The following is a 20,438-nucleotide window of genomic DNA, read 5'->3' as shown; positions in this document are numbered from 1 at the left end:
AACACACACATCACTATAATTTGCTGTAAAAGGGGGTGATGAAAATGACTGTAAATGCACCCTTAATAAGTGGGTATTTTCAGTTGTATCACACTCTAGGAAAACAGAGATAATTAACTTTATAAACATTTCAATTAATAATTAAAGTTATAATACTAATGTTTAAAAAAACAAAAAAGACACACATTAGAAGTATTTCTCAGAAATAACCTACATGAATAACACAAAAACAGCAATTTTCCAGATGTACACACACAAGAAAACGTTTAAATTGTAAATTAGCAAGTCAGTTTAAAAAGTAATATTTACATAATTATTCTGCTTACTACTCACATTATATGAATCATTTCTGTCATATGCATTTAATAACTCTGTTATGTTGTTCATTCTGTACACATGACATCTATTGCACTTCTGTCCACCCTGGGACAGGCATCCCACCTCTGTTGCTCTTCCTGACGTTTCTTCTTTTTTTTCCTTCCCGTTAAAGGCTTTTTCTTGATGTCCCGGGACAGAGGATATCACATGTGTACAGATTGTAAAGCCCTCTGAGGCAAATTTGTGATTTTGGGCTAAAATAAATTAAATTGAATTGAATTCATACTTTAATGGCCTTGATAACAAAAGACATTTAGACATTTAGCCAATACTGTGAGGCAATTAAGCTAGTGTCATCAATCCATGTTTTAGGAATAAAAACAAACAGTCATTGAGGGGAATCTCTGGTTTATTAGCATCTAAGGGGCACATTTAGCAGTGACCCTACAAATGTACACACTGATGTGACCCAGGCATTCCACCCACATCTACTCCTCTGTAGTGTGTGTGTGTGTGTGTGCGTGCGTGTGTGCGTGTGTGTGTGTGTATCTGTTACTCAGACTGATTGGATGTTTAGCCATAAAGGTACAGATAACATATATAATGTAAAACAACAGATTTAATCCTGTTGAGTTTTGTACTGAGCTGCAACACAATAGGACCAACATGTTTGCAGTTGAAGGTGGTAAATAGTGTGAGTGATATAATTATGAAACGATAGTAATGCATCGTTTCCTAGTTATAACTGCACTGCATTCAAATACTGTACACTGTTGTAAACACATGAAACTAGAGTTGTGGTAGTGAGTGTACTAGTTTAAATGCTTCATAAACTACAGTAAATTACTGCAAGTACTTAAATAGCAATGTTGTTTTACTTTATGCTAAAATCTGTACTTTTGCTGTAAAACAGGAATATTGTCCATGGCAGCACTGTAGCGAGTACATTACTGTATAATCATCCTCAAATCTCTGCAGTGTGCAGAGATTTGTTGGATTCCCCACTTTGTCCAGTAGGAGGTAGAAAAGGATCTAATCTCAGTCAGTCTAAATGTTACAGCTGAAAACAAAATAAGACTGAAAAATTACAAATCTATAGTTGAACTACATGAGTTATGAAGGGCTCTCTGTCATGTCATTTATAGATATATAGTTTTATATTTGTCAACAATAGTAAAAAACAAACAATAATATATCAAATCAAAATTCAATATTGCACATATTGTACATATTTTAGGTGGCTTCAGGCACTCACTCACACACACACACACACACACACACACACACACACACACACACACACACACACACACACACACACACACACACACACACACACATACACACACACACACACACACACATTATATATTGTTTGTGTGTGCTGAACCTTGAACCTTTGAAAAACGTTAGTTCAAAAATCAAATAAACAATATTACAGAAGAGGAATCTCACTATTTGGCAAATATGTAATAAATTAATACAACTTTTAAAAGTCAAAATAAGAAAGTCAAAATCAAAAATCCACTCATCTGTTTATGAATAAGTATTAACCGATTCGGTTATGTGACGTCGCGGGCGATACCAACTGTCAGAGCAGCCACGGGGGGATCCTAAAAGACAACATGCAGTTCAACACCTAAGAAATCAACTACGACTCGAATAATCGGTGTCATCGCAGAACGTTTATTGCCTCTTTAAAATCCGCCACATTTCACACCTGCCACATTCAGGCAGATGTTTAAAACCGAGCCGTATCCCCTCACTTCCTTCCCGTGACACCTCCGCCGGGTTAAGGAGACGAGCTCCGTGCTGTGTTTGGGTAATTCAGAGTCGAGCGGACGAGCTTCCGCTTTGGGCTGCAGCCGTGCTGTCACATCGGGAGGATGAACAACCAGAAATGTAGCCCCCTACTTCAGAAACCGAAAGGACGGGCGAGGATTATACAATGTATCTATGTGGTGGGCTTCATGGTGAGTAGCTAACCGAGACTTGATTGAGTGCATTGAGCCTATGTTTTCATAACTCAAAGGTATAATGTCAAAATATATATACAGTAATGTGCTTCATTTTCAAACTAAACATCACTAAGGTTTCCTCAAGGTGTTTGCAGGGGATTCAGAGTGTATTGATGTCCTAGGCAGCAAAGGCAGTGCACTATATTCCCTTTAACCTAAATGTTGCACTTTAGACCCCCTAAACACTCACCTGTCATATTTACCTGCAGTACAATGTCAACTATTCAAGCATGGTTCGTGAAAACGTGTGCTTGGTCATGCACTTTCGTTTTAAGTTAACTTTTGATACCTGCAACAATAATGTCATATTTAAAAAAAAAGGTGCAAGGCCAGTGGCTATAAACCCAGCATAGATGATCATAGACCAACATTGTGCTGTTGTGCCATTTTGGAAATAGTTTTGTTCTTAAAGATGCTTCAAACATACTTTCTGGCCACTCTAAATTTTTTGAAAGATATCGCCCTAAACTCAGCAGGTGTGCAGCTACTAAATAGGGGAGCTGGTATTCAACATGGCAGGCTGTTTTGACACCTTTTGAGTGTATTTGAGGGTTTGCCTCTTCAATTCGTCACTGTCAGTGAAATATGTTGCAAAGAGGACTGGCACTTCCTTGAGTTAAAAAAACATGGTGAAACCCCCGTGCTAGACGTTATATCAGTGTGTGAAATTCTAAAGATAGTGAAAATCCAGATGTCCAAGTTGCCGATCTGCAGTCATTCTTCAGAGGACTAACTTTACAGGTCAGCCTGTTTTTCCGGTTAAACGATCATCTAATTAAAGGTGACTAAAAGAATCCAGGCGCTCAGATTGTTTGGCAGACATTTACAGCCGAGGACAGTAACGCCACGGAAAGTTAAGCGATTAGTGTAATCAGTAGTGCCAGGACACTGTATGAACCGCTGTGTGGCTCCAATAAAGAGTTGTTTGCAGGAGCTGCACTCATCTCAGCAATGTGATGAGATTCTGAGGCTGCTGCAACCATCCTTTTAAAATCCCCGTGTTTAATGCTGGACACTGGTTTTTAGGTGTTCTGTTCAGAGGTTTGTGGTGTGATAAAGTCCTGATAGTGATGACAGTGTGCTCTGGGCTCATTCCTGCTTTCTTTCTCCTTCACTTCCTCGTTTTCTTTAGGACTTGTTTGGCGTGAGCATGATCATACCGCTGCTGAGCCATCACGTGAAGGCCCTTGGAGCAAGCCCCACTGTGGCTGGTATTGTAGGTAAGTTGTAATTTATTAAGTCACCTCCAAAGCAGATGTAGGCCTCCAGGGTCGCGCATAATTAGGCAGCAAGCTGACAAGCTCTGAGAAGTGTTATGACCAAATAATGATCTGCTTGACAGAGTTAACATGGACCGAGAGGCAGACAATCGTTTGCCTTTTGCCGGGAATGACTGTCATGAAGACACGCGTGTGCACCGCAAATATGTTATTTGCTCGTGTTTATTTGCAGTGAGTTGAGCCTTCAGGGCTTCGGACTGTTGTAAAAGTAATTTAAATATGTAAACTTGGGCTCTAAGAAATTGTGATTTTACGTTTTGTACCGTTCTATTCTCAATTTTACAAATTAAATGATTATTAGATTAGTAGGAACATGATGGAGAGGTAATAAATTGGCTTTAGTTAGGCTTGACTTACTGTATACTTTGTGTGTGTGTGTGTGTGTGTGTGTGTGTGTGTGTGTGTGTGTGTGTGTGTGTGTGTGTGTGTGTGTGTGTGTGTGTGTGTGTGTGTGTGTGTGTGTGTGTGTGTGTGTGTGTGTGTGTGTGTGTGTGTGTGTGTGTTTTAACGATAATGTCCTGTTTTCCTGTGCTGTAACTGTAGGTATTTTTTATTGTTGCATGGTGTGTGCTCTAAGTGTGAATTAAAACTAAATATGGAACTGTTGCAGGATCTACATATGGGATCTTACAGCTCTTCTCAAGCACAATAGTTGTAAGTATTGACTTTGTTTCTTTCTGAAAAGTCTCTGTCTCTAACCCCCATTCAGCCTCTCCTGCTGGACAAGACATGCTCACTGTTAGTGGCTGCATTCCATGTCATCTCATGGCATTTTGTGAAAACAATAAACACTGGCTGTTAATACACCCAGTCTCTGTAACATTCACACACACAAGCTACACCTGGTTAGACGCAGACACACAATTATCACTATTTTTGCACAGGAATGTGTATCCTTCCATAACTGGACACTATGGAGTTGTTTTGTGTATTTACTGTTGGATGAAAAATCAAATGATTTTTGATGATTAAAACCGTGTCCAAACTGTTAAAACGTTACTGGTACTCAGGAAATGCAGTGACGGTACTTTACAATAAGCATGGCGTCTCACACAAGATTCTCAGCTTTTCACGTCTTTCCCCTGCAGCCTGAAATTTGTTTAATTCTCAGGGGTCATGCGACAAATTAAACAGATAAGGAGTCAACTGTTGGTTCCCGCGTGCAGACCGGCTGAATCCTGATAAACGTAGGGATACATGAACAGCCGGGTCTCTATGATAATCCCACCAGGCTACACCCAGAACACAGCAAACTCAATTGGTCCTAATTTCATTATTTCATCGTGTGTGTGTGTGTGTGTGTGTGTGTGTGTGTGTGTGTGTGTGTGTGTGTGTGTGTGTGCCAGAGAGAGAGCTGCAGGGCGAAACTAATAAAAGCTTTTTGTTTGCACGTCATTTCCAGTGCCGATTTTCTTTTTTTTTGTATGAACATTTTGGTGGGGCCACACAATGTTCATACAAGAAAATTTGATGATGCAATTTAAACATTCCATAGATTTATCACATTAAACCAAACTCTCACTACCAATAAACTGCGCGCGATTGAGAGAGGGGAGATGCTGCTCTTGCTTTGACTAACGTCAAATCACCAACAGCAGTGATGACAAAATTCCATCTGAATAATGCCATCTAAAGTCACACAATGAAGATCAGACGACATATCTTAACACACAGGACAATGTTACGATCATTCATCATCAAATAGAATATCAGCTTGATAGGTTCGGGGGCTTAACATGCGTCAGTACGTCATTTGACAGGCCGACGGTCGTTTTGTCCTTCACCGCAATAAATTCCCCAAACCTCTCGGCCCCTGCGTTGTTTACCATGTAGCGTACCATCTACCATCTGTAATCTCATCTGTCTGCACAGCAACGAAAAGGTGCATCTACCAGCTGTTGAGCTGTTGTTTTTTTATATTTTCTTGAGGTATGATTAAGTCATCCTGTTGATGTGGTCCCAAATGTTTTATTTCCATTTTTTTGCTCCAGGGGTGAAGTTCTAAATTGTACCGTAGTTAAATAATCCACATGAGTCATCACTACTGTCGTAATGTTAACATAAGTACAATATCAGTCCCTCTTCAGCTAGCTAGCAAGACGTGTTCACCCTTGCACCTTGGCCCCACCAAGCATCAGGCACAAAGACAAAGTCACACACACACACTACAAAGCAATCTTTTTCTAGAGAAGAGATTTCTTTCAGAGTATTCTGAAGAAATGCAAAAAAATGTTATGAAGTAGACAAAGTTAAGTTTGCCATTATTGTGTCTGAAATAGAGAAAAGCCTGTAACTTCTTCTGTGGTGGGGACGTGCCCCACGGCCCCCTAATGCAAAAACGCAGACGGTCATTTCCTGTTTGATTGGCAGGGGAGCTGGAGTGATGTGGTGGGCCGGCAGTACTCTCTGCTGACCTGTCTGCTGCTGAGCGCTCTGGGCTACGGCCTGCTCGGGATGTCCACCAGCATCACTTTGTTTGTCCTCGCACGGATTCCTGTGGGTAAGTCCCCAAACTAGTGAAGACATTTAGTCATGTCACAGAAATCACAGGTGTAAATAATACAAAATCAGTGGCTGAAATCCATTTAGCTTTTCATCGTTAATGTTATTGGTAATACCTCTGCTTTTCCTACTTGACAAGTACTATGACAAGTCAAAATGTCTGCAGAGGAAATGGCCTGTTGACGTCAGTAGATGTGTGCTTAACAGCTTGAGCTGCATAAACCAAGTGTCTTATCCAAATGAGAATATTTATTTGACCTCATGTTTTCTTTAATGACCATGCTTTGTTACTAAATGCACCAATATGTCATTTTAAGTTATAAATAGACGGTTAAATTCTATAATTTGGGAAAAGTTGAAATGGGACAATTAGGAAAAATTTACTGTCTTTACTACAAGAGATTTAAATACATGCATACACTGTGGTGGTACATAGCTTCCTACTTAATTTTCATTTTGGGGCCAACTTCTCATTCAAGTTGTATGGAGGGAAAACACCGACCTTATAGACTGTTTCTGTGTCTGTTTCTTTGCTCTTGGGGACAATAAAATCATGACTAGTGGTATGAGAACTTATGTGAAATAACGTTCTTAAAAGCAAGATCACTGTGCATTGACTGTTTTCTGTCTCAGGGCTGTTCAAGCACTCCCTGTCCATCTGCAGAGCTCTGCTGTCTGACCTGGTGTCTGAGTCAGAGCGCCCTCTGGTGATGGGACACTTCAATGCAGCCTCCAGTGTTGGCTTCATCCTGGGTCCTGTGGTGGGCGGCTACCTCACGGAGCATGAAGGCGGCTTTTATACTTCGTCTTTTACCTGTGCCGTCATCTTCCTCACTAATGCAGGTGGGTGGATAAATGAGAGAAATAACAGATTCATTGTATTTGGAGTCTTTTATCTGACATTATGTGTTTTATCACTCCAGGGCTTGTATGGATGCTACCATGGAGCGAGACGCTAATTCTCCATAATGACAATGATTCCAGCGTCGACACAAGTAAAGTTTGTCATGACAGCAACTGCAGTAAGTCGGTCGGCAACGGCTCTCGTGCAAAAAGTCACCACCCAGAGTTGGCAGCAGAGACTGACCCAGGCTCCAGAGCTCCGGGGACGCACCGAGGCGGTCTCGGGTGGAGGGAGGTGTCCCTGCTCCAGCCTGCCTGGAGACAGCTGTCCTCAGTGTGCTCCAAGATCTACATGGTGGCCTCCTCTGACATGTGGGACCTCTTCCTCATGCGTCTTCTGATGGCTATAGCTATCATGCTTTACCACAGTAACTTCTCTCTGGCGATGGAGGAGCGTTTCTCCCTCAAACCAAAGGTGACGGGTTATCTGATCAGCTACAGCAGCACCTTAGGGGCCCTGGCTGGTTTGCTGGTGGGGCCCGTCACCCAGCTGTATGGGAAAAACATGCCCGCTCTGCTGCTCCACTCCACAGTTCTCACCTGTTCACTCATTTTCCTGTACGCTGCCGCGCCCAGTGTGTGGCAGGTGCTGCTCACCGCCACCTTCTTTACCATTTCCACCACTATCGGACGGACATGCATCACAGACCTGGAGCTGCATAGAGGAGGCGCCCAGGCCAGTGGGACTCTGATTGGAGCCGGGCAGTCAGTGACGGCAGTCGGCCGAATCCTGGCCCCTCTCCTCTCCGGTCTGGCCCAGGAGTTCAGCCCATGTGGCCCCCCCAGTCTGGGAGTGGTCTTAGCTCTTGCAGCTGTAGGTTTAATGCTCATTAGGATCCCCAAATGGGACAAGAAAGGGATGACAAAAGAAAGCCAAACTCTTGAGTGACTGAATGAATTTAAAATCATTGCAAATCGACCACACGGAGAAGTGCTCTTATTTTGTAGGCAGCCAGTGTGAAGTTTTGTGAAGATGAACAGCAGGCTCACAGTGGGAACGACGTGTCCTGCTGGAATGCCCCTGGCAGTCGCATCTGTGGATGCGACAACATCCCAGGGTCCAAATGGCTCATCACCACCAGCACTGCAGCAGATCTCTCGCACGCCATTGAGGCGACGCTATAGCTGAGAAAATTAATCGGCTTCCCCCCCCGGTGCTGAAGTTGGACCCAACAGAAACGTCAGAGCCTTGTGTCGGCACATGCTGCTTGGGACAGCTTGGAAACAATGGAAACACACTTTTTTTAATGTAATTCTCTAACCACTACATTGTACACAGTCCTTAAGAGTTACTGTCAACCTGCTGATGATAAACTAATGGTGAAAATAACTTATTCTAATTCATCAAAATACAAGACGACGATTACCTTTCAGGCAGTAATGCTTAAAACATTCAGAAATGAACTGACCCTCAAGGTAGATCACACTGTTGTTGTTTAGGAGTAGGCAAGTTAGCCATAATTAGTTTGACACATTTTACCTCAATGCCAGTTGTTTCTATGAATGCACTGCATCCAAAATAGTTCCTACGGTGGTATATGAATCTTACATTTACAGAGATTTGTTCATTTTTCTTAGGATATGTTTAATGGAGATTTTAAGAACTGATATGGGGACAAATGGTCCCCATATCTCCCTTTTCAGAGCCCGTCTCTTTAAGCCCCCCTCCCGAAAAAGCCCAGGTACACCTTTGGGTGGAGATATATTCTGCTGAGCCTACATGCGACATAGGAAGGGGATCCAGATCTAAATGGCTTTTTGCATCATGTTTTCGGATCTAGGCAGCCCACAAAGAAACTGACCGGGTTGTCATATTTCACAGCTTGTGGGTTTGGGAGGTTTAAATGATCAACTGTATACTGATCTCCACTGTTTAAAAGCCCAAATACCCCCTGGTTAAGAGGAAGAATTGTATACATTTCTGTAAAGCTGTCAGTGAATCCATGAAGTACATGCCAGATTCGTGCCAAAAAGTCACAAGTAATAACATTTCTGTATGCAAGTCTTGAGTTGTAAATGCCACAATGACATAAATGCTTCATTCTTATAGACTCTACTTACTTCCCATCTCCTCTTCCTCCATGCGCAGTGCCTGAAGTGTCACATTTATAAAGTTGCATTGTGTCCATGGTTTGATTGAGAATGCTTGATATCAGCTTCCAACAACATCGAAAATTTATTACAGAAAGAAATATTAAAGTGGGCCCAAATGCGTGAGGTCCATCACTGTAATAGACATACAAAAGGCCTCCAGTTAGTCCCAAGAGTACTTTGTACTGCACAGCAATAGTTCCTCATGTTAAACTAATATGGCCTAAATATAAAAACTTGTATTCTCAATTATACAACTGTCACACACACACACACACAATAGTACAAAAAAGTATATTATTTACATCCAAAGGAGAGAGAAATAATAGTTTAAATTACATAATCTTTAAAAACTATTGAAAATCACATTGATGTGAATGGGTGAAGTAACTGCACGGATAGAATTGGCAGAATGAGTCACTGGTGACGATTCATATTCCGTTGCTTCACGATAGTGCACTCTGCTTCTGGTGTGACTGGCACCTCTGACTTCAAGGCAGGACCATGTGGGCTCATTTTGGAGGATGGTTCACCTCTAATGAGGACTGAATGGACCTCCAGTGGTCATTTATCGTTGAGTGGCATGAACACAGTCGTATGTAGAGACCCTGGAGCTGCTTGAGAACCTGAGCCTGTGGCAGTCCAGCTGCTCTTGAAAGCCCAGGGACACTTTTACATCTTCGGGTTCCACTGAGGCCGCCTGAGCAGAGGGTTTTGCGCTGCGTTGTCTCGGGGTTCAACAGCCCAGCCTGGAGGTGGGGACGAAGGCTGCTGCTGCTCCTCCTCCTCCTCCTCTGCTGCTTCATGATGCCCGTTCCTGAAGTTATCAGCTGAGGCGCTTTCGGTTTCAACGGAGAAGTGGAGGCGACGGTGAGGAGCGGGAATGTGGGAGGAGTTTGTTCTGGACGTGCCACGCCCCGACCTGCCTCTGTCCTCCCCTGTGCTCTCATTCACCATGTCAACAGACGGCGCCTCTGTTAGGGTGTCCAGCCTGCGTAGAGGCATCATGGCTCTGGAGGAGGAGGAGCGTGCGGGCTGGCCAAACCGAGTGCGTCTGGAGGGGTAGGCCACCTCCGACATCGTTTCCTGATCATCTGGGACAGTGGAAAAACATGACAAAATGATAAAGAAATTATGAAGGGAATTGAATTAGGCCATCACACAGTTGCTGATATTTAGTCATAAACTTTATTAAAATGAATCTCGTGGAGGGACATTGTTTGTTAATTTCATTGCCATCCCAATAGACACACCTCTAGCTTGGCTCAAAAAGTATTATATTATATTTCACTCTGTAACCATCATTTACTGTGTCTTAAATGAAGAGCTAGACCAAGCTGATCAACAAAACAACACCTGATCAAGTTCCATTTTCTGAGAAAGGCTGTGAGAAAAAAAAAAATCTTGGGTTTAAAATGATTTTTTCCAACCTTAAATTTACTTAAGAAACCTTAAATGGGGAAAACTAGTAGTTTCAGAAGCTCACCTGTATAGCTCGGCCTCCCAGGGGGGAATTTTGAGTCCAGACTTTTCCCAGCAGGAAGAGAGAAGTATTTGTGGGATTTGGGTACCACCTGATCACAACATGGGAATAAAAACAGCAGAATGGAAAGAGAGAGAAAAAGGAGAATAATGAATGTGAATATGGAAAACAAACTTGTTGTTGAATTTGGGACACTTTTCATCTCAGTGTAGCTGAGAGATAATTAACCTGCTTCTCACAAGGTTCAATACTGCTCTCACTTCCTTACTTTTATCTAAGGGGCTGAGAACATGCTGTACGCGGCTCATAAAGCAATACCTCAAGTCAATACCAGCCCCGGGGAAAGAGCTGCCTGCTTACCGATGACTGAAAGCTGCCAGGTCGGATGCTGCGGCGGATGGAGGCGTGGCGTCTTATCAATATCTCTTTGGATTGACTGTCGTTGGGCAGGGCATGCTTACTTGTGTATGACACCGTCTGGTTAAAGACAAAAAAAAGGTGCAAGATAGAACATTATTACACAGCAGATTTAGACCTCGGATGCTTCCCGCTCTCAGATTTTACCAAGTTGGGACGTGTCCATCTGTAATCAATTTACAAGCGAGCCAACAGGCAGCCACAATGATTTCACATAAAGGTAACTTCAATGAGCAGACAAGTGGACTGTTCAAATGCTTTGAGGGGAGTAGGCATTCTTTAGAGCTCGGATTACTCAACCAAAACTAGCCACACCTGTCTGAGCTGAAAGGGTCGGTGTCTCCGTCCGGTATTTGCGACCTGCCACACTATGCAACGTACACATCTCTGTCAACATAGATCTTTCTGACCTGCAGCAATTAGTTACACCTAAAACAAACATTTCAAGGACTCTTAAAAAGGTTGCCACTGCTCTGTAGAGAGCAGTCTCGTGTCAACAAAATGCTCCCGTCTATTTCACAAGAGGTCAACACGATCAGACACAGTAGGAGCCAATCTAACACTCTGTTCTCTTAACATTACAATTTGATTTTTTAATCTAATTTAGTTTCAAATAAATCAAAATGTTGAATTCCAACGTGGTGCGAGTTTAAAAAAGGGCACATGAGACGCAGCGTTAGTGTGAGAGACATGAAAAGAGGGGCTATAAGGACAATCGGACCAGATCAGAAGCACATGCTCCCTATTTTTGTCTCCACATCAAAGCGTCTCTGTGGGTGAGGTCATGTCACTAATGGAAAAGTACTGCCGGCCACAGTGTTTGGCTATGCAAAACAGCTCTGAATTTCGGTGCTAGGGATAAACACATCATTGTGTGCGAGTAACGCATCACAGAAAGTCTATATTTTCCAGTTTGTCAAAGTGAGACGAAAATAAAATGTGTTCACCTGATTACAGACAAAGATGTCAAACAAACAGAGATCACAGAATTTTAGGTAAAATAGTTTGATGCGGTACTCTCGACGATTTTCAAGCCGCTACTTATTTTTCATGTAAAAAAACAAACAGAGGATTTCACAACTACTGGATATGGAACATTTCTTGCTTTGCGAGACTGGGCTGCTGTTGTTGATCCATGTATAGGCAACACACTACTGCATGTACTGCGTAAGCAGCTGACATTTCACCACAACAGCAAAATGCAAATGCACGAAGACTGGTAGTAGCTTACTGCCTTTACTCGATCAAACAGAGCCTATTGGAGCCTATTGGAGCCAGGCGGTTCTAATTTGTGTGTATTATCCGCGTTAGCTGACGTGGTAACTGCTGCATCAGTGAGGGTAGAAGTAGTCAGATTCTTTACTTCAGTAAAAGTGCCAACACAACGTTTTAAAAATACTCTTTTACAAGTCCTCCATTACTGCTCCTTAGGTAAACTTGCTTGAGTATTATGTGCAAAAAATAAAAAGCAGAAATGACAAGCGACTTATCATGACATTTTCTATATAGATGCATCAAAGTGTAATGATGGAACTACTTTGGACTACTTAATATACTGTTCAGTAGTTTAGTCTAGTGGTTCCCAAACTAGGGGTCAGGTGTCGTGAGATGATTAATGGCAGAGGAGCGAAGAATTTGTATTCACTTTTGTGGGACTTTGCTCCTATCATTTGCTGTTTTTGTGAAATATTGGATTATTTGACCTCTTTAAGACCTAAACTGTGAATGAAAACATGTTAAAAAAAATAGAGGAGAAATGTCTCTTTGGTGGATCTCGTAAACAACTGGTAAGTGTTAAGAAGCCCCAAGGTCGTCAAAGTAACCACTGGTTTAATCTTCTAATGTACTCTATTTAATAAGCATTTGATAATGAAACTAGTTACCTGTCAGATGTATGGAGTAGTAAAAACAATATGCAATATTTCCCTCTGAAAAGTAGTGAAGTAGAAGTATAAAATAGATATAGTCAAGAAAAGTAAAAATATCTCAAAACTGTACTGAAATATGAAAAGTTACTTTCCACCACTGTGAGGCATAATAAGACAAGAATGAAAAAAAGAGAGAAAAGCAGATTGGTGTGCACATGTCGGGTTATCCTGCAAGATTATTTGATATCTCACCCGTTGCCTGATCTTGTACATGTTCTTGGACAGGATGTCATGCATGTTCTTCAGGTCAGGAGCCAGGAACTTCTTCTTAGGTTTAGCCAAGCCTTTCTTTTCCTCACTAAAAGACAGGTACAAAGAAAAAAGAATGGTTTTCTCTACCCTTTAGACTGTATAGACCATAAGGAGGTGGTGTGATCGCCAGAGAGACATGATGAAGGCTTCATACTAGAGAGAGACGATGGACGGAGCTGCGCTGATGTCTCCAGACACAGTGTCCAGGATCTCCATGGCGTTCTGCAGTTCCAGCTTCTTATACAGCGCCACAATGCTGGACTCGGCCCGGTTGTCTCGGATCAGGATCTTCCGCAGGATTCGATTGTTGAACTTCATGAACCTGATATAGAGAGAAAAGGGATTACGTTGAGTAGGATGGGCAGCTATCTATGAAGGCCCTGCTGCAGTGAACAATGATGGTTAAAGAATAAAGGTTAGTGTTTTTGGTTATTTCTTTGTTGTTGGTGTAAAAGTTTTGTAAGTTTATAGTTCCTAAGATCAATCAAGAACATCCGACTGTTTGGCTTTTTGTAAGTTCAGGATCACTGTCCTGATGAATTATCTTTACATTGTGGGAGTGTGTATAAAAAAACTACGATTGTCGTAGTTCATCATTGGAGTGTTGCGAAATCTACTTTTAAGATATAATTCTACAAACTACCATTGATTATTATCAAAAAACCTAAAGAGAATAACAAATATATATAGCATATAGATGTATTGACATGAGTAACTCACTGTGAGGTAAACACTGACTTACTACATATGATATCACTAGGTTTATGACATGCTGTAGGTTTATAGGGACTGTAATTCATTTGAAATGCATTTGTGTTTATGATGCCCACATTTCCTAACCAAATAGATTAGCCACAGTATGTGAAAGTAATTCTCTATAGTCATTTATGGTCAAAATAGTCTCATTCAAGACATCAGTCTTCTTGAGACATAAACCCATTTAAAATTTAAATTGGGTTTTTCACAAAAACGATGAAGAAATAGTTGGTTATTAGTTATTGCAGGTAACTACTATGCTCCAAAACACTCATTATATTAAGTAAAGTAAAACATTTCAGAGCTTTAGGAAGAAAAACATCTGTCACCGCTGATGGCGGAAGCTGAACACGACACCAAAGTGTGATTAGCTGTCAACATTCCCACACAGTGAACAATAGCATTGTCCAACAAAAACACCAAAGGAGGAAACGGAGAGCAGGTAAACTAAAACCGCCATCTCCATTCCAGTTTCACTGCAGATTCTTTCCCTTAAGAGCGTAACGATGTGAAGCAATGAATACTTTAATACTTATGGCCGTAAATAATCAATATGTGGTCGTAAAAGCTTCTTGTTAAGCAGAATGAGCACACTTTGTGAGAGAGAAAGTTCTTACTTGTCCTTCCAGTAGAAGTGGCTCCACTGTCCACAGAGGTCCTCTAAGCCAGCTATGGTGTGCTCTATGAGCTGAGAGCACAATGAGACCGGTTTAACCCTGTGCGCAAAGTAATATACGGCACACCACATTTACAACAATCACAATCTGTAGCGTACCCTGCAGTGAATCTCTGCGTTGATGGTGTCAAGATTGCGGTTGGTTCTGCGGACGTTGATGAACTCAATCAAAGGTCGGATACTGATGCCCTGTGGAGGAGAAAGGGAAAGGTCACAGATTCAGCAGAACAAGGAAAAACATTAAAAGGACTTTTTTAAGTTTTATTTTGTAATTCTTTATTTTTGGACAGTAGTTTAGGACTTTTCAAATCCAAACTGACTGTCAAAAGATTGGGCATTAAATAAATAAAAAGATACAGAATCCTGAGTCCTTACTACAGCAGCAAAAAGCTGTTCTCGTTTTTTTGGTGGACAAAGACCCGTTAGATGTTATTTTGATCTGAAATTGGTCTGAAATTACTAATTACTAAGTTACAAAGACGAATGATTCGCAGCAAACAACCGTGTGAAATGTTTTGAGTAGAAGCACACAGTCGGCCTCTTACCTGGAGAAAGACAGTGAAGAGGATGACCGCAATGGTGGCAGTGACGAAGAGCTGCTTGCGGCCAATGTTCTCAGGAAGGGTGAAGACCAAGGCGAACGAAATTGCACCTCGCAGACCCCCGTAGGCCAGACCAAATTGATCTTTCAAGTTAAATGGGATGGTGCGGAAAGGGTTAATGATCTGAGTCAGCACCAAGACACCTGTGATGGGAGGAAGAGCAACGTCAGCATGTTATTTTAGGTTGAAATCTGCACCAACTAATTGAACTGATAACTTATCAATGCTGTGTTAGCAGCTTCTTCCACTACACATTTAAAATACAAAACACTCAAGCAACTTAAGGCAAGGCTGAACCACCGTTTTGTGCTTTACATTCAGTGTTATTCACTAAAATGAAAAATGTATTTCCCCCCTCATAATACATTTGCAAAGCAATTTTTTTAATATTTTAAATCCTACACCGTTTTAATACATGTTGTTGCTTGTTGGCAGTCTTCTTCTTCCTTGCTTTTATTACAACTTGTGATTAGCACAGTAGGACAGCATGAAACCAATCAAAGTGTGTGCGTCCTTGAGTGTGTGCACGACAAAAACTAGACGGGGACCCACTCGTAAAAACATTGCTTCGTAGCACTACTGGCGGTCAAAAAGCTCCACAGGGCCCCTTTAATCGTGCAACAACACCAACAGAGGCCAAGACAAGCATAAATACCCCCGGCCCTCTCCTTACCCAGACCCCTCCACACAAAAGCAAACAGCAACGTGAACAGGATGTAGCCCCAGTTCCACTCGTGTTCTGTGGTTACGGTGACGACCCCCAGGAAGAAGAAGATGAGGGTCTCGGAGATGGAGCCAAGCATCTTGACCACGTGACGGATGGTTGTGCAGGAACGCTGGGAAACGTTTTCTTCAACGTAGTACTTCATGGTGAGAGCACAGGTCACAATGCTGCAGAAAAAACAAACATGAATCTGCTGCGTTTACGCAGAATTCTCGCGCCATTGAAATATTTCAACCAGAATTTGCTTTTCTGCAATCTACTCACGCCATGATGGATGAGATGGCGAAGAGCTCGGCCACCAGATAGGCCAGGTAGCTGTACATGAATATGAACAGCGGCTCGATTTCTCGGACCTTGGAGGTGAATCTTGTGGTGAAGGCGGCCGTGAAGCCAAACAGGATGCCGAAGCCCATCCCGCCGAGCCCGACCACGAAGAACCGCGCCACCCCGAGGAAAACGTCCACCGGCTCCACCTGCGGCATCTCCGCCACAAAGTTGAACATGTTGTACAACACCTGTAAAACATGTGCACACAAACACGATGAAGCGCTCATGCAGGCACACGGTCTTTTATGCACAGCTTTGCATGCACGCGCACAAACGGCCCACACATCCCTGAGAGAGGTTGTGGGTGGTGTCAGGGGCTGCGGCCTCTAATGACAGATGTAGATAACAGTGATTTATTGGAATATTTACTCTGTGCTGTTTGCAATTTGATAATCTCATTTCACCGAGCACACAGAATGACTCACGGAAATGGGGCGCCGGAGCAACCGGCTTTGTTCCTTTTCCTCCTGTTCTGACGAAGAACAAGGAGCAACTCACTGCTGTTCCACGGTGGTGTGGCTGTTTTAAATATGCTGTCGGACTGCACGCCACCATTAACAGTGCGTTTTCAGAGAAAACAAGACATTTGTAGACATTGTAAATGATGCAAAAGACTATAGAATTGTAAAAGATACAATAAGAGCACATTTAACGTTTTCTTTAAGGTGGTCGGAATCTATATTTGTGTTCATTTTCAACAAATCCCACGAAAGATCAACACCAGACCAGTACGTCTCGCAATACTTTCCAAATTCCCCATTTTGTCGGCAGCAGTCTCAGCACCAAGCCAATTTGTTCTTAAATACATTTTTTTTTTTTTTGAGTTTCGACAGCAGCAGGACGCTGTGTGTGGGATAGTCTCTAAATTAAGTACAGTTCCCAGGGAGGAACATGCCAGCCAGTGCAACAATGTGGCTCACTGATGTGTTTTTACTAGTTTTTGGATAACAATGGCGCTGTATAGCACAGAGGAATAAGCTGTATGGCGACACGCACAATGAGTGTTAGTGGATCAATTCGTTGTTGGTTGGGTCTTTTAATGGGATTTGCCGTTATTGAGAGAAATACAGAATACCAGACTCGCTCCGGGGTGAGCCTGTCAAACACGAGGGTTAACAAGCCAAGCGTTTATCAAAAGCAGATCGGCACATAAGGCAGCAACAGTTCCCTCTTTTCACAGATGATAACCCGGCACTCTCAGTCAAAGGCAGAGCTGTTACAACCTTTCCCCTAACCAGTGGATGCAGTGCTCATCGGAAGTAGTTTTGGGGCTTTTGGCAAACATTACATATTGTTTACATGTTACATATGGGTGCAATTCTGCAAATCAAAGACCATACCTGGGCTTTCCCAGTCCCCTGGGTACATGTGTGTCTACCCTCTCTGCATCAGCTCTGCTACTGTGTGCTAAACAAAAGGATAGCCACACCAAAGCTAAGAGCAGGTTATTGTAAGAGTGTGTGTGTGTGTGTGTGTGTGTGTGTGTGTGTGTGTGTGTGTGTGTGTGTGTGTGTGTGTGTGTGTGTGTGTGTGTGTGTGTGTGTGTGTGTGTGTGTGTGTGTGTGTGTGTGTGTGTGTGAATAACAAGAGGGTGAAGGGAGAAATTTGAGCACAAGCTCATTTCAGTGAAGTTTCAGACGATGTTGTCTGTAAGCGTTAACTCCTCCCTTACAGCCCGCCGGAACTTTAGAAACTGGTTTGGCAGCATCTGCGCAAACAAGCATCTAACGCTACACGGCTCCGGTCTTTGTGGGGGCGTCTCTAACAACATCACTTCACTTGCATTTTTGGGGTTATTTATCTGTTCAGCAATCTTGTCAGTGCACAGACACATATTATGTTCTCATACAGGCATACTAACCCAGAAAAGAGAGTCAACTAATCGTACGGTATCTTGCGAAACCTGAGCTGAGCCGCTAAGAGAAAGAATAGAAATGCGTCAGACAAAAAGATAGTGGATCTGCCATTTTACATAATAGCAGCATTGGAATTAAGGATCCAAACTGGGTTTTAAAATGGTAGGTGGAGTCGCAATATGGTGAACAATAAGTGTGGGATTATGCTTTCACACTAGCTGGACCAATGAACCTTTATTTTACCTCTCCACATGTAAAGGCCCACTGGCATGCTGGGCCCCTGAGTGTGCCCTCAAGGTGTTTTTGGTCACTGAAATGCCGTTAACACAATAAGAAGAGTTTGTCACGACAACTTGCTCATTGCTCTGTATGCTTTCACAACAAGCAGTAGCCCCGAGGAAGTCAAAGTAGGCCAACGTGTTGCAGAAAGTCTCAGCTTAGAGTAAAGGGCACAAAAAAAACCCCACTTTGTTAGTCTCAGCCCACTCACCACAGTGACGGCATCATTGAAGAGGCATTCTCCAAACACCACGATGTAGAGCTGCTCGTTCACAGACACGTCCTCAAACACGCTCAGCACGGCCACCGGGTCCACGGCCGAAATGATGGTGGCAAACAGCAGGTTCTCCTGGAGGTTGATGTCCGCCACGCCGAACGCCTCGATCTGGCATATGGCGAACAGGGACATGCCAATGCCGATGCTGTTCCACAGGGTCCCCACCACTGCGAACCACAGCACCTGCAAACACAGACGGAAAACATCAGGTTGGCTCTACAGGAGAAGAGGACATTGAATGTGGCTCAGGAAAGCCGATGGGTGACGGACCGTGCCGATGTTCTCGAAGAAAGGCCTGGTGGGCATGAAGTATCCGGAGTCGAGGACAATCGGGGGCAGCATGTAGAGGAAGAAGACATTGCTGCTGAGCACAGCAGGGGGCTCCTCGTGCACGGAGTGCATGATGCCACCCACGATCAGGCCAATGGTGATCAGAAGGCAGGACTCTGGCACCCAGACGGTGATCTTTTTGTACACATGGAAACCTGAGAAAAGACATTTGGTTCAAAAACAGGAACAAGGCCACCTGTCTGAAAAGGTCACATGATAATCAGAGGCTTGGATCGTAATCCATCACCAGCACATGTTACTGTTATTCACCAATTTTTGCGAATGAAGCCAGCAGCACCCAAAGAGTGATCTCAAATGGTATCTGTATTCTTTCGTAATCCATTGTAAAAACGGGCATATTCGCCTTTTCCGCTTCTTGAAACGCCTGGGGGCCATTGTCGGGGATAATCGGCGGCAGAATCGGGACACCGCCGGTTGGTTTGGGTGGGATTTCCCCTCTGGAGTCATGCAGAAGACTTGAGAACGTGAAAATGACGAGTAAAACTCCCGTTCGTGAATCCATTGTGCACAAACCCATAGCCTCAACACAGCAATCCAATTTGATGTGAATATCAATCAATCCATTCACATGCACAGTCGAAAAGTGATAGAGAAGAAAAAAAACAGCTGGTGAGAACAAACTCAGCTTCTCCTCTTAAAGTTGATGATTTCAACTGTTCCTGCAATCACTCCATCTTCAACGGCGAAGCCTTAATTAACTTTCCTTCGGAGCGCAGGGTTGCATGGTCCGGATTGATCTCCTTCAAACTGCGGCACAACACACCTGTGGTTTACCTGCAGCGCGTCCTCGAGTTCCGATACAGGATGGGCGCGGCCCCGAGTCACGCTCCGATTGGGTGTCACCTTGAAGCGGATAAAAAAGGGTGGGGCGCGGTGTTTCTGCGGGCCATTCAGGGACCACTCTTGAGTTTCGGTGACACCAGTTTCCTGAAAAACACCCAACACCTGAGTTTCCACTCTCATTTGTAACTTAAACAATTCCCCCTGATTTATCTAAAGTGGTTCAGACCGCAAATGTGAAGAATTAAAACATATTTCTTGACTACTGTGGAGCGTTTTCTTCCTTTAAATGTGTATTATTTAATCGGTTTACCTCTTGAATCCAATGCTTATCATGACATAGAAAAAAAATCAGTAGAAAATGTTTGTGCTAACCAAACATCCCTTAATCTAAGATATTATGTCAATATCAGAATGACGTATCTCTAAACCGTTGGTAGGTTTTATTTTCATCATTACAACTTTGAATGAAATTTGATTCAGTAAAACAAATATATACCTCATAGTTTTAAAATGATTTTGAATTTCTAAATGTTACAAATTAATTTAGACTTTCGATAAGTATAATGTTTTCCTAATTTCTTACCTTTCCTTAAAAAATCATTTAGGATTTTAGTA

The 20,438-nt window shown here is 42.7% G+C and overlaps 2 protein-coding genes across 2 annotated transcripts; one reads left to right on the top strand and one right to left on the bottom strand.

Moving 5' to 3' along the window:
- Window positions 1-2,160: 2,160 nt before the first annotated feature.
- mfsd9 (major facilitator superfamily domain containing 9) lies at window positions 2,161-9,084 on the top strand. Its single transcript, XM_079170485.1, has 6 exons — window positions 2,161-2,291; window positions 3,469-3,556; window positions 4,227-4,270; window positions 5,987-6,116; window positions 6,752-6,961; window positions 7,042-9,084. The coding sequence occupies exons 1-6, from the start codon at window positions 2,205-2,207 to the stop codon at window positions 7,908-7,910; spliced, it is 1,428 nt and encodes a 475-aa protein (XP_079026611.1). The 5' UTR covers window positions 2,161-2,204; the 3' UTR covers window positions 7,911-9,084.
- A 94-nt stretch (window positions 9,085-9,178) lies between these two features.
- On the bottom strand, window positions 9,179-19,707 carry slc9a2 (solute carrier family 9 member 2). Its single transcript, XM_079170483.1, has 13 exons — window positions 19,290-19,707; window positions 18,960-19,174; window positions 18,624-18,872; window positions 16,215-16,465; window positions 15,900-16,117; window positions 15,170-15,369; window positions 14,724-14,813; window positions 14,566-14,636; window positions 13,347-13,514; window positions 13,133-13,238; window positions 10,956-11,072; window positions 10,599-10,686; window positions 9,179-10,206 (listed from the first exon to the last, which is right to left on the bottom strand). The coding sequence occupies exons 1-13, from the start codon at window positions 19,555-19,557 to the stop codon at window positions 9,785-9,787; spliced, it is 2,463 nt and encodes an 820-aa protein (XP_079026609.1). The 5' UTR covers window positions 19,558-19,707; the 3' UTR covers window positions 9,179-9,784.
- Between the last annotated feature and the right edge of the window lie 731 nt (window positions 19,708-20,438).

The sequence above is a fragment of the Pholis gunnellus genome (assembly GCF_910591455.1).
Source record: "Pholis gunnellus genome assembly, chromosome: 12".
NCBI classification, from domain to species: domain Eukaryota; kingdom Metazoa; phylum Chordata; class Actinopteri; order Perciformes; family Pholidae; genus Pholis; species Pholis gunnellus.
This window is presented reverse-complemented; position numbering and strand designations above follow the sequence as displayed.

Coding starts and splice junctions, on each gene's coding strand:
- mfsd9 (XM_079170485.1), top strand. CDS start 2,205: ATGAACAACCAGAAATGTAGCCCCCTACTTCAGAAACCGAAAGGACGG. Junction 4,271..5,986: donor TCTTCTCAAGCACAATAGTT/GTAAGTATTGAC, acceptor TTTGATTGGCAG/GGGAGCTGGAGTGATGTGGT. Junction 6,962..7,041: donor CATCTTCCTCACTAATGCAG/GTGGGTGGATAA, acceptor TTATCACTCCAG/GGCTTGTATGGATGCTACCA.
- slc9a2 (XM_079170483.1), bottom strand. CDS start 19,557: ATGGGTTTGTGCACAATGGATTCACGAACGGGAGTTTTACTCGTCATT. Junction 18,873..18,959: donor TCTTCGAGAACATCGGCACG/GTCCGTCACCCA, acceptor CTGTGTTTGCAG/GTGCTGTGGTTCGCAGTGGT. Junction 11,073..13,132: donor TGTACAAGATCAGGCAACGG/GTGAGATATCAA, acceptor GTCTTTAACCAG/ACGGTGTCATACACAAGTAA.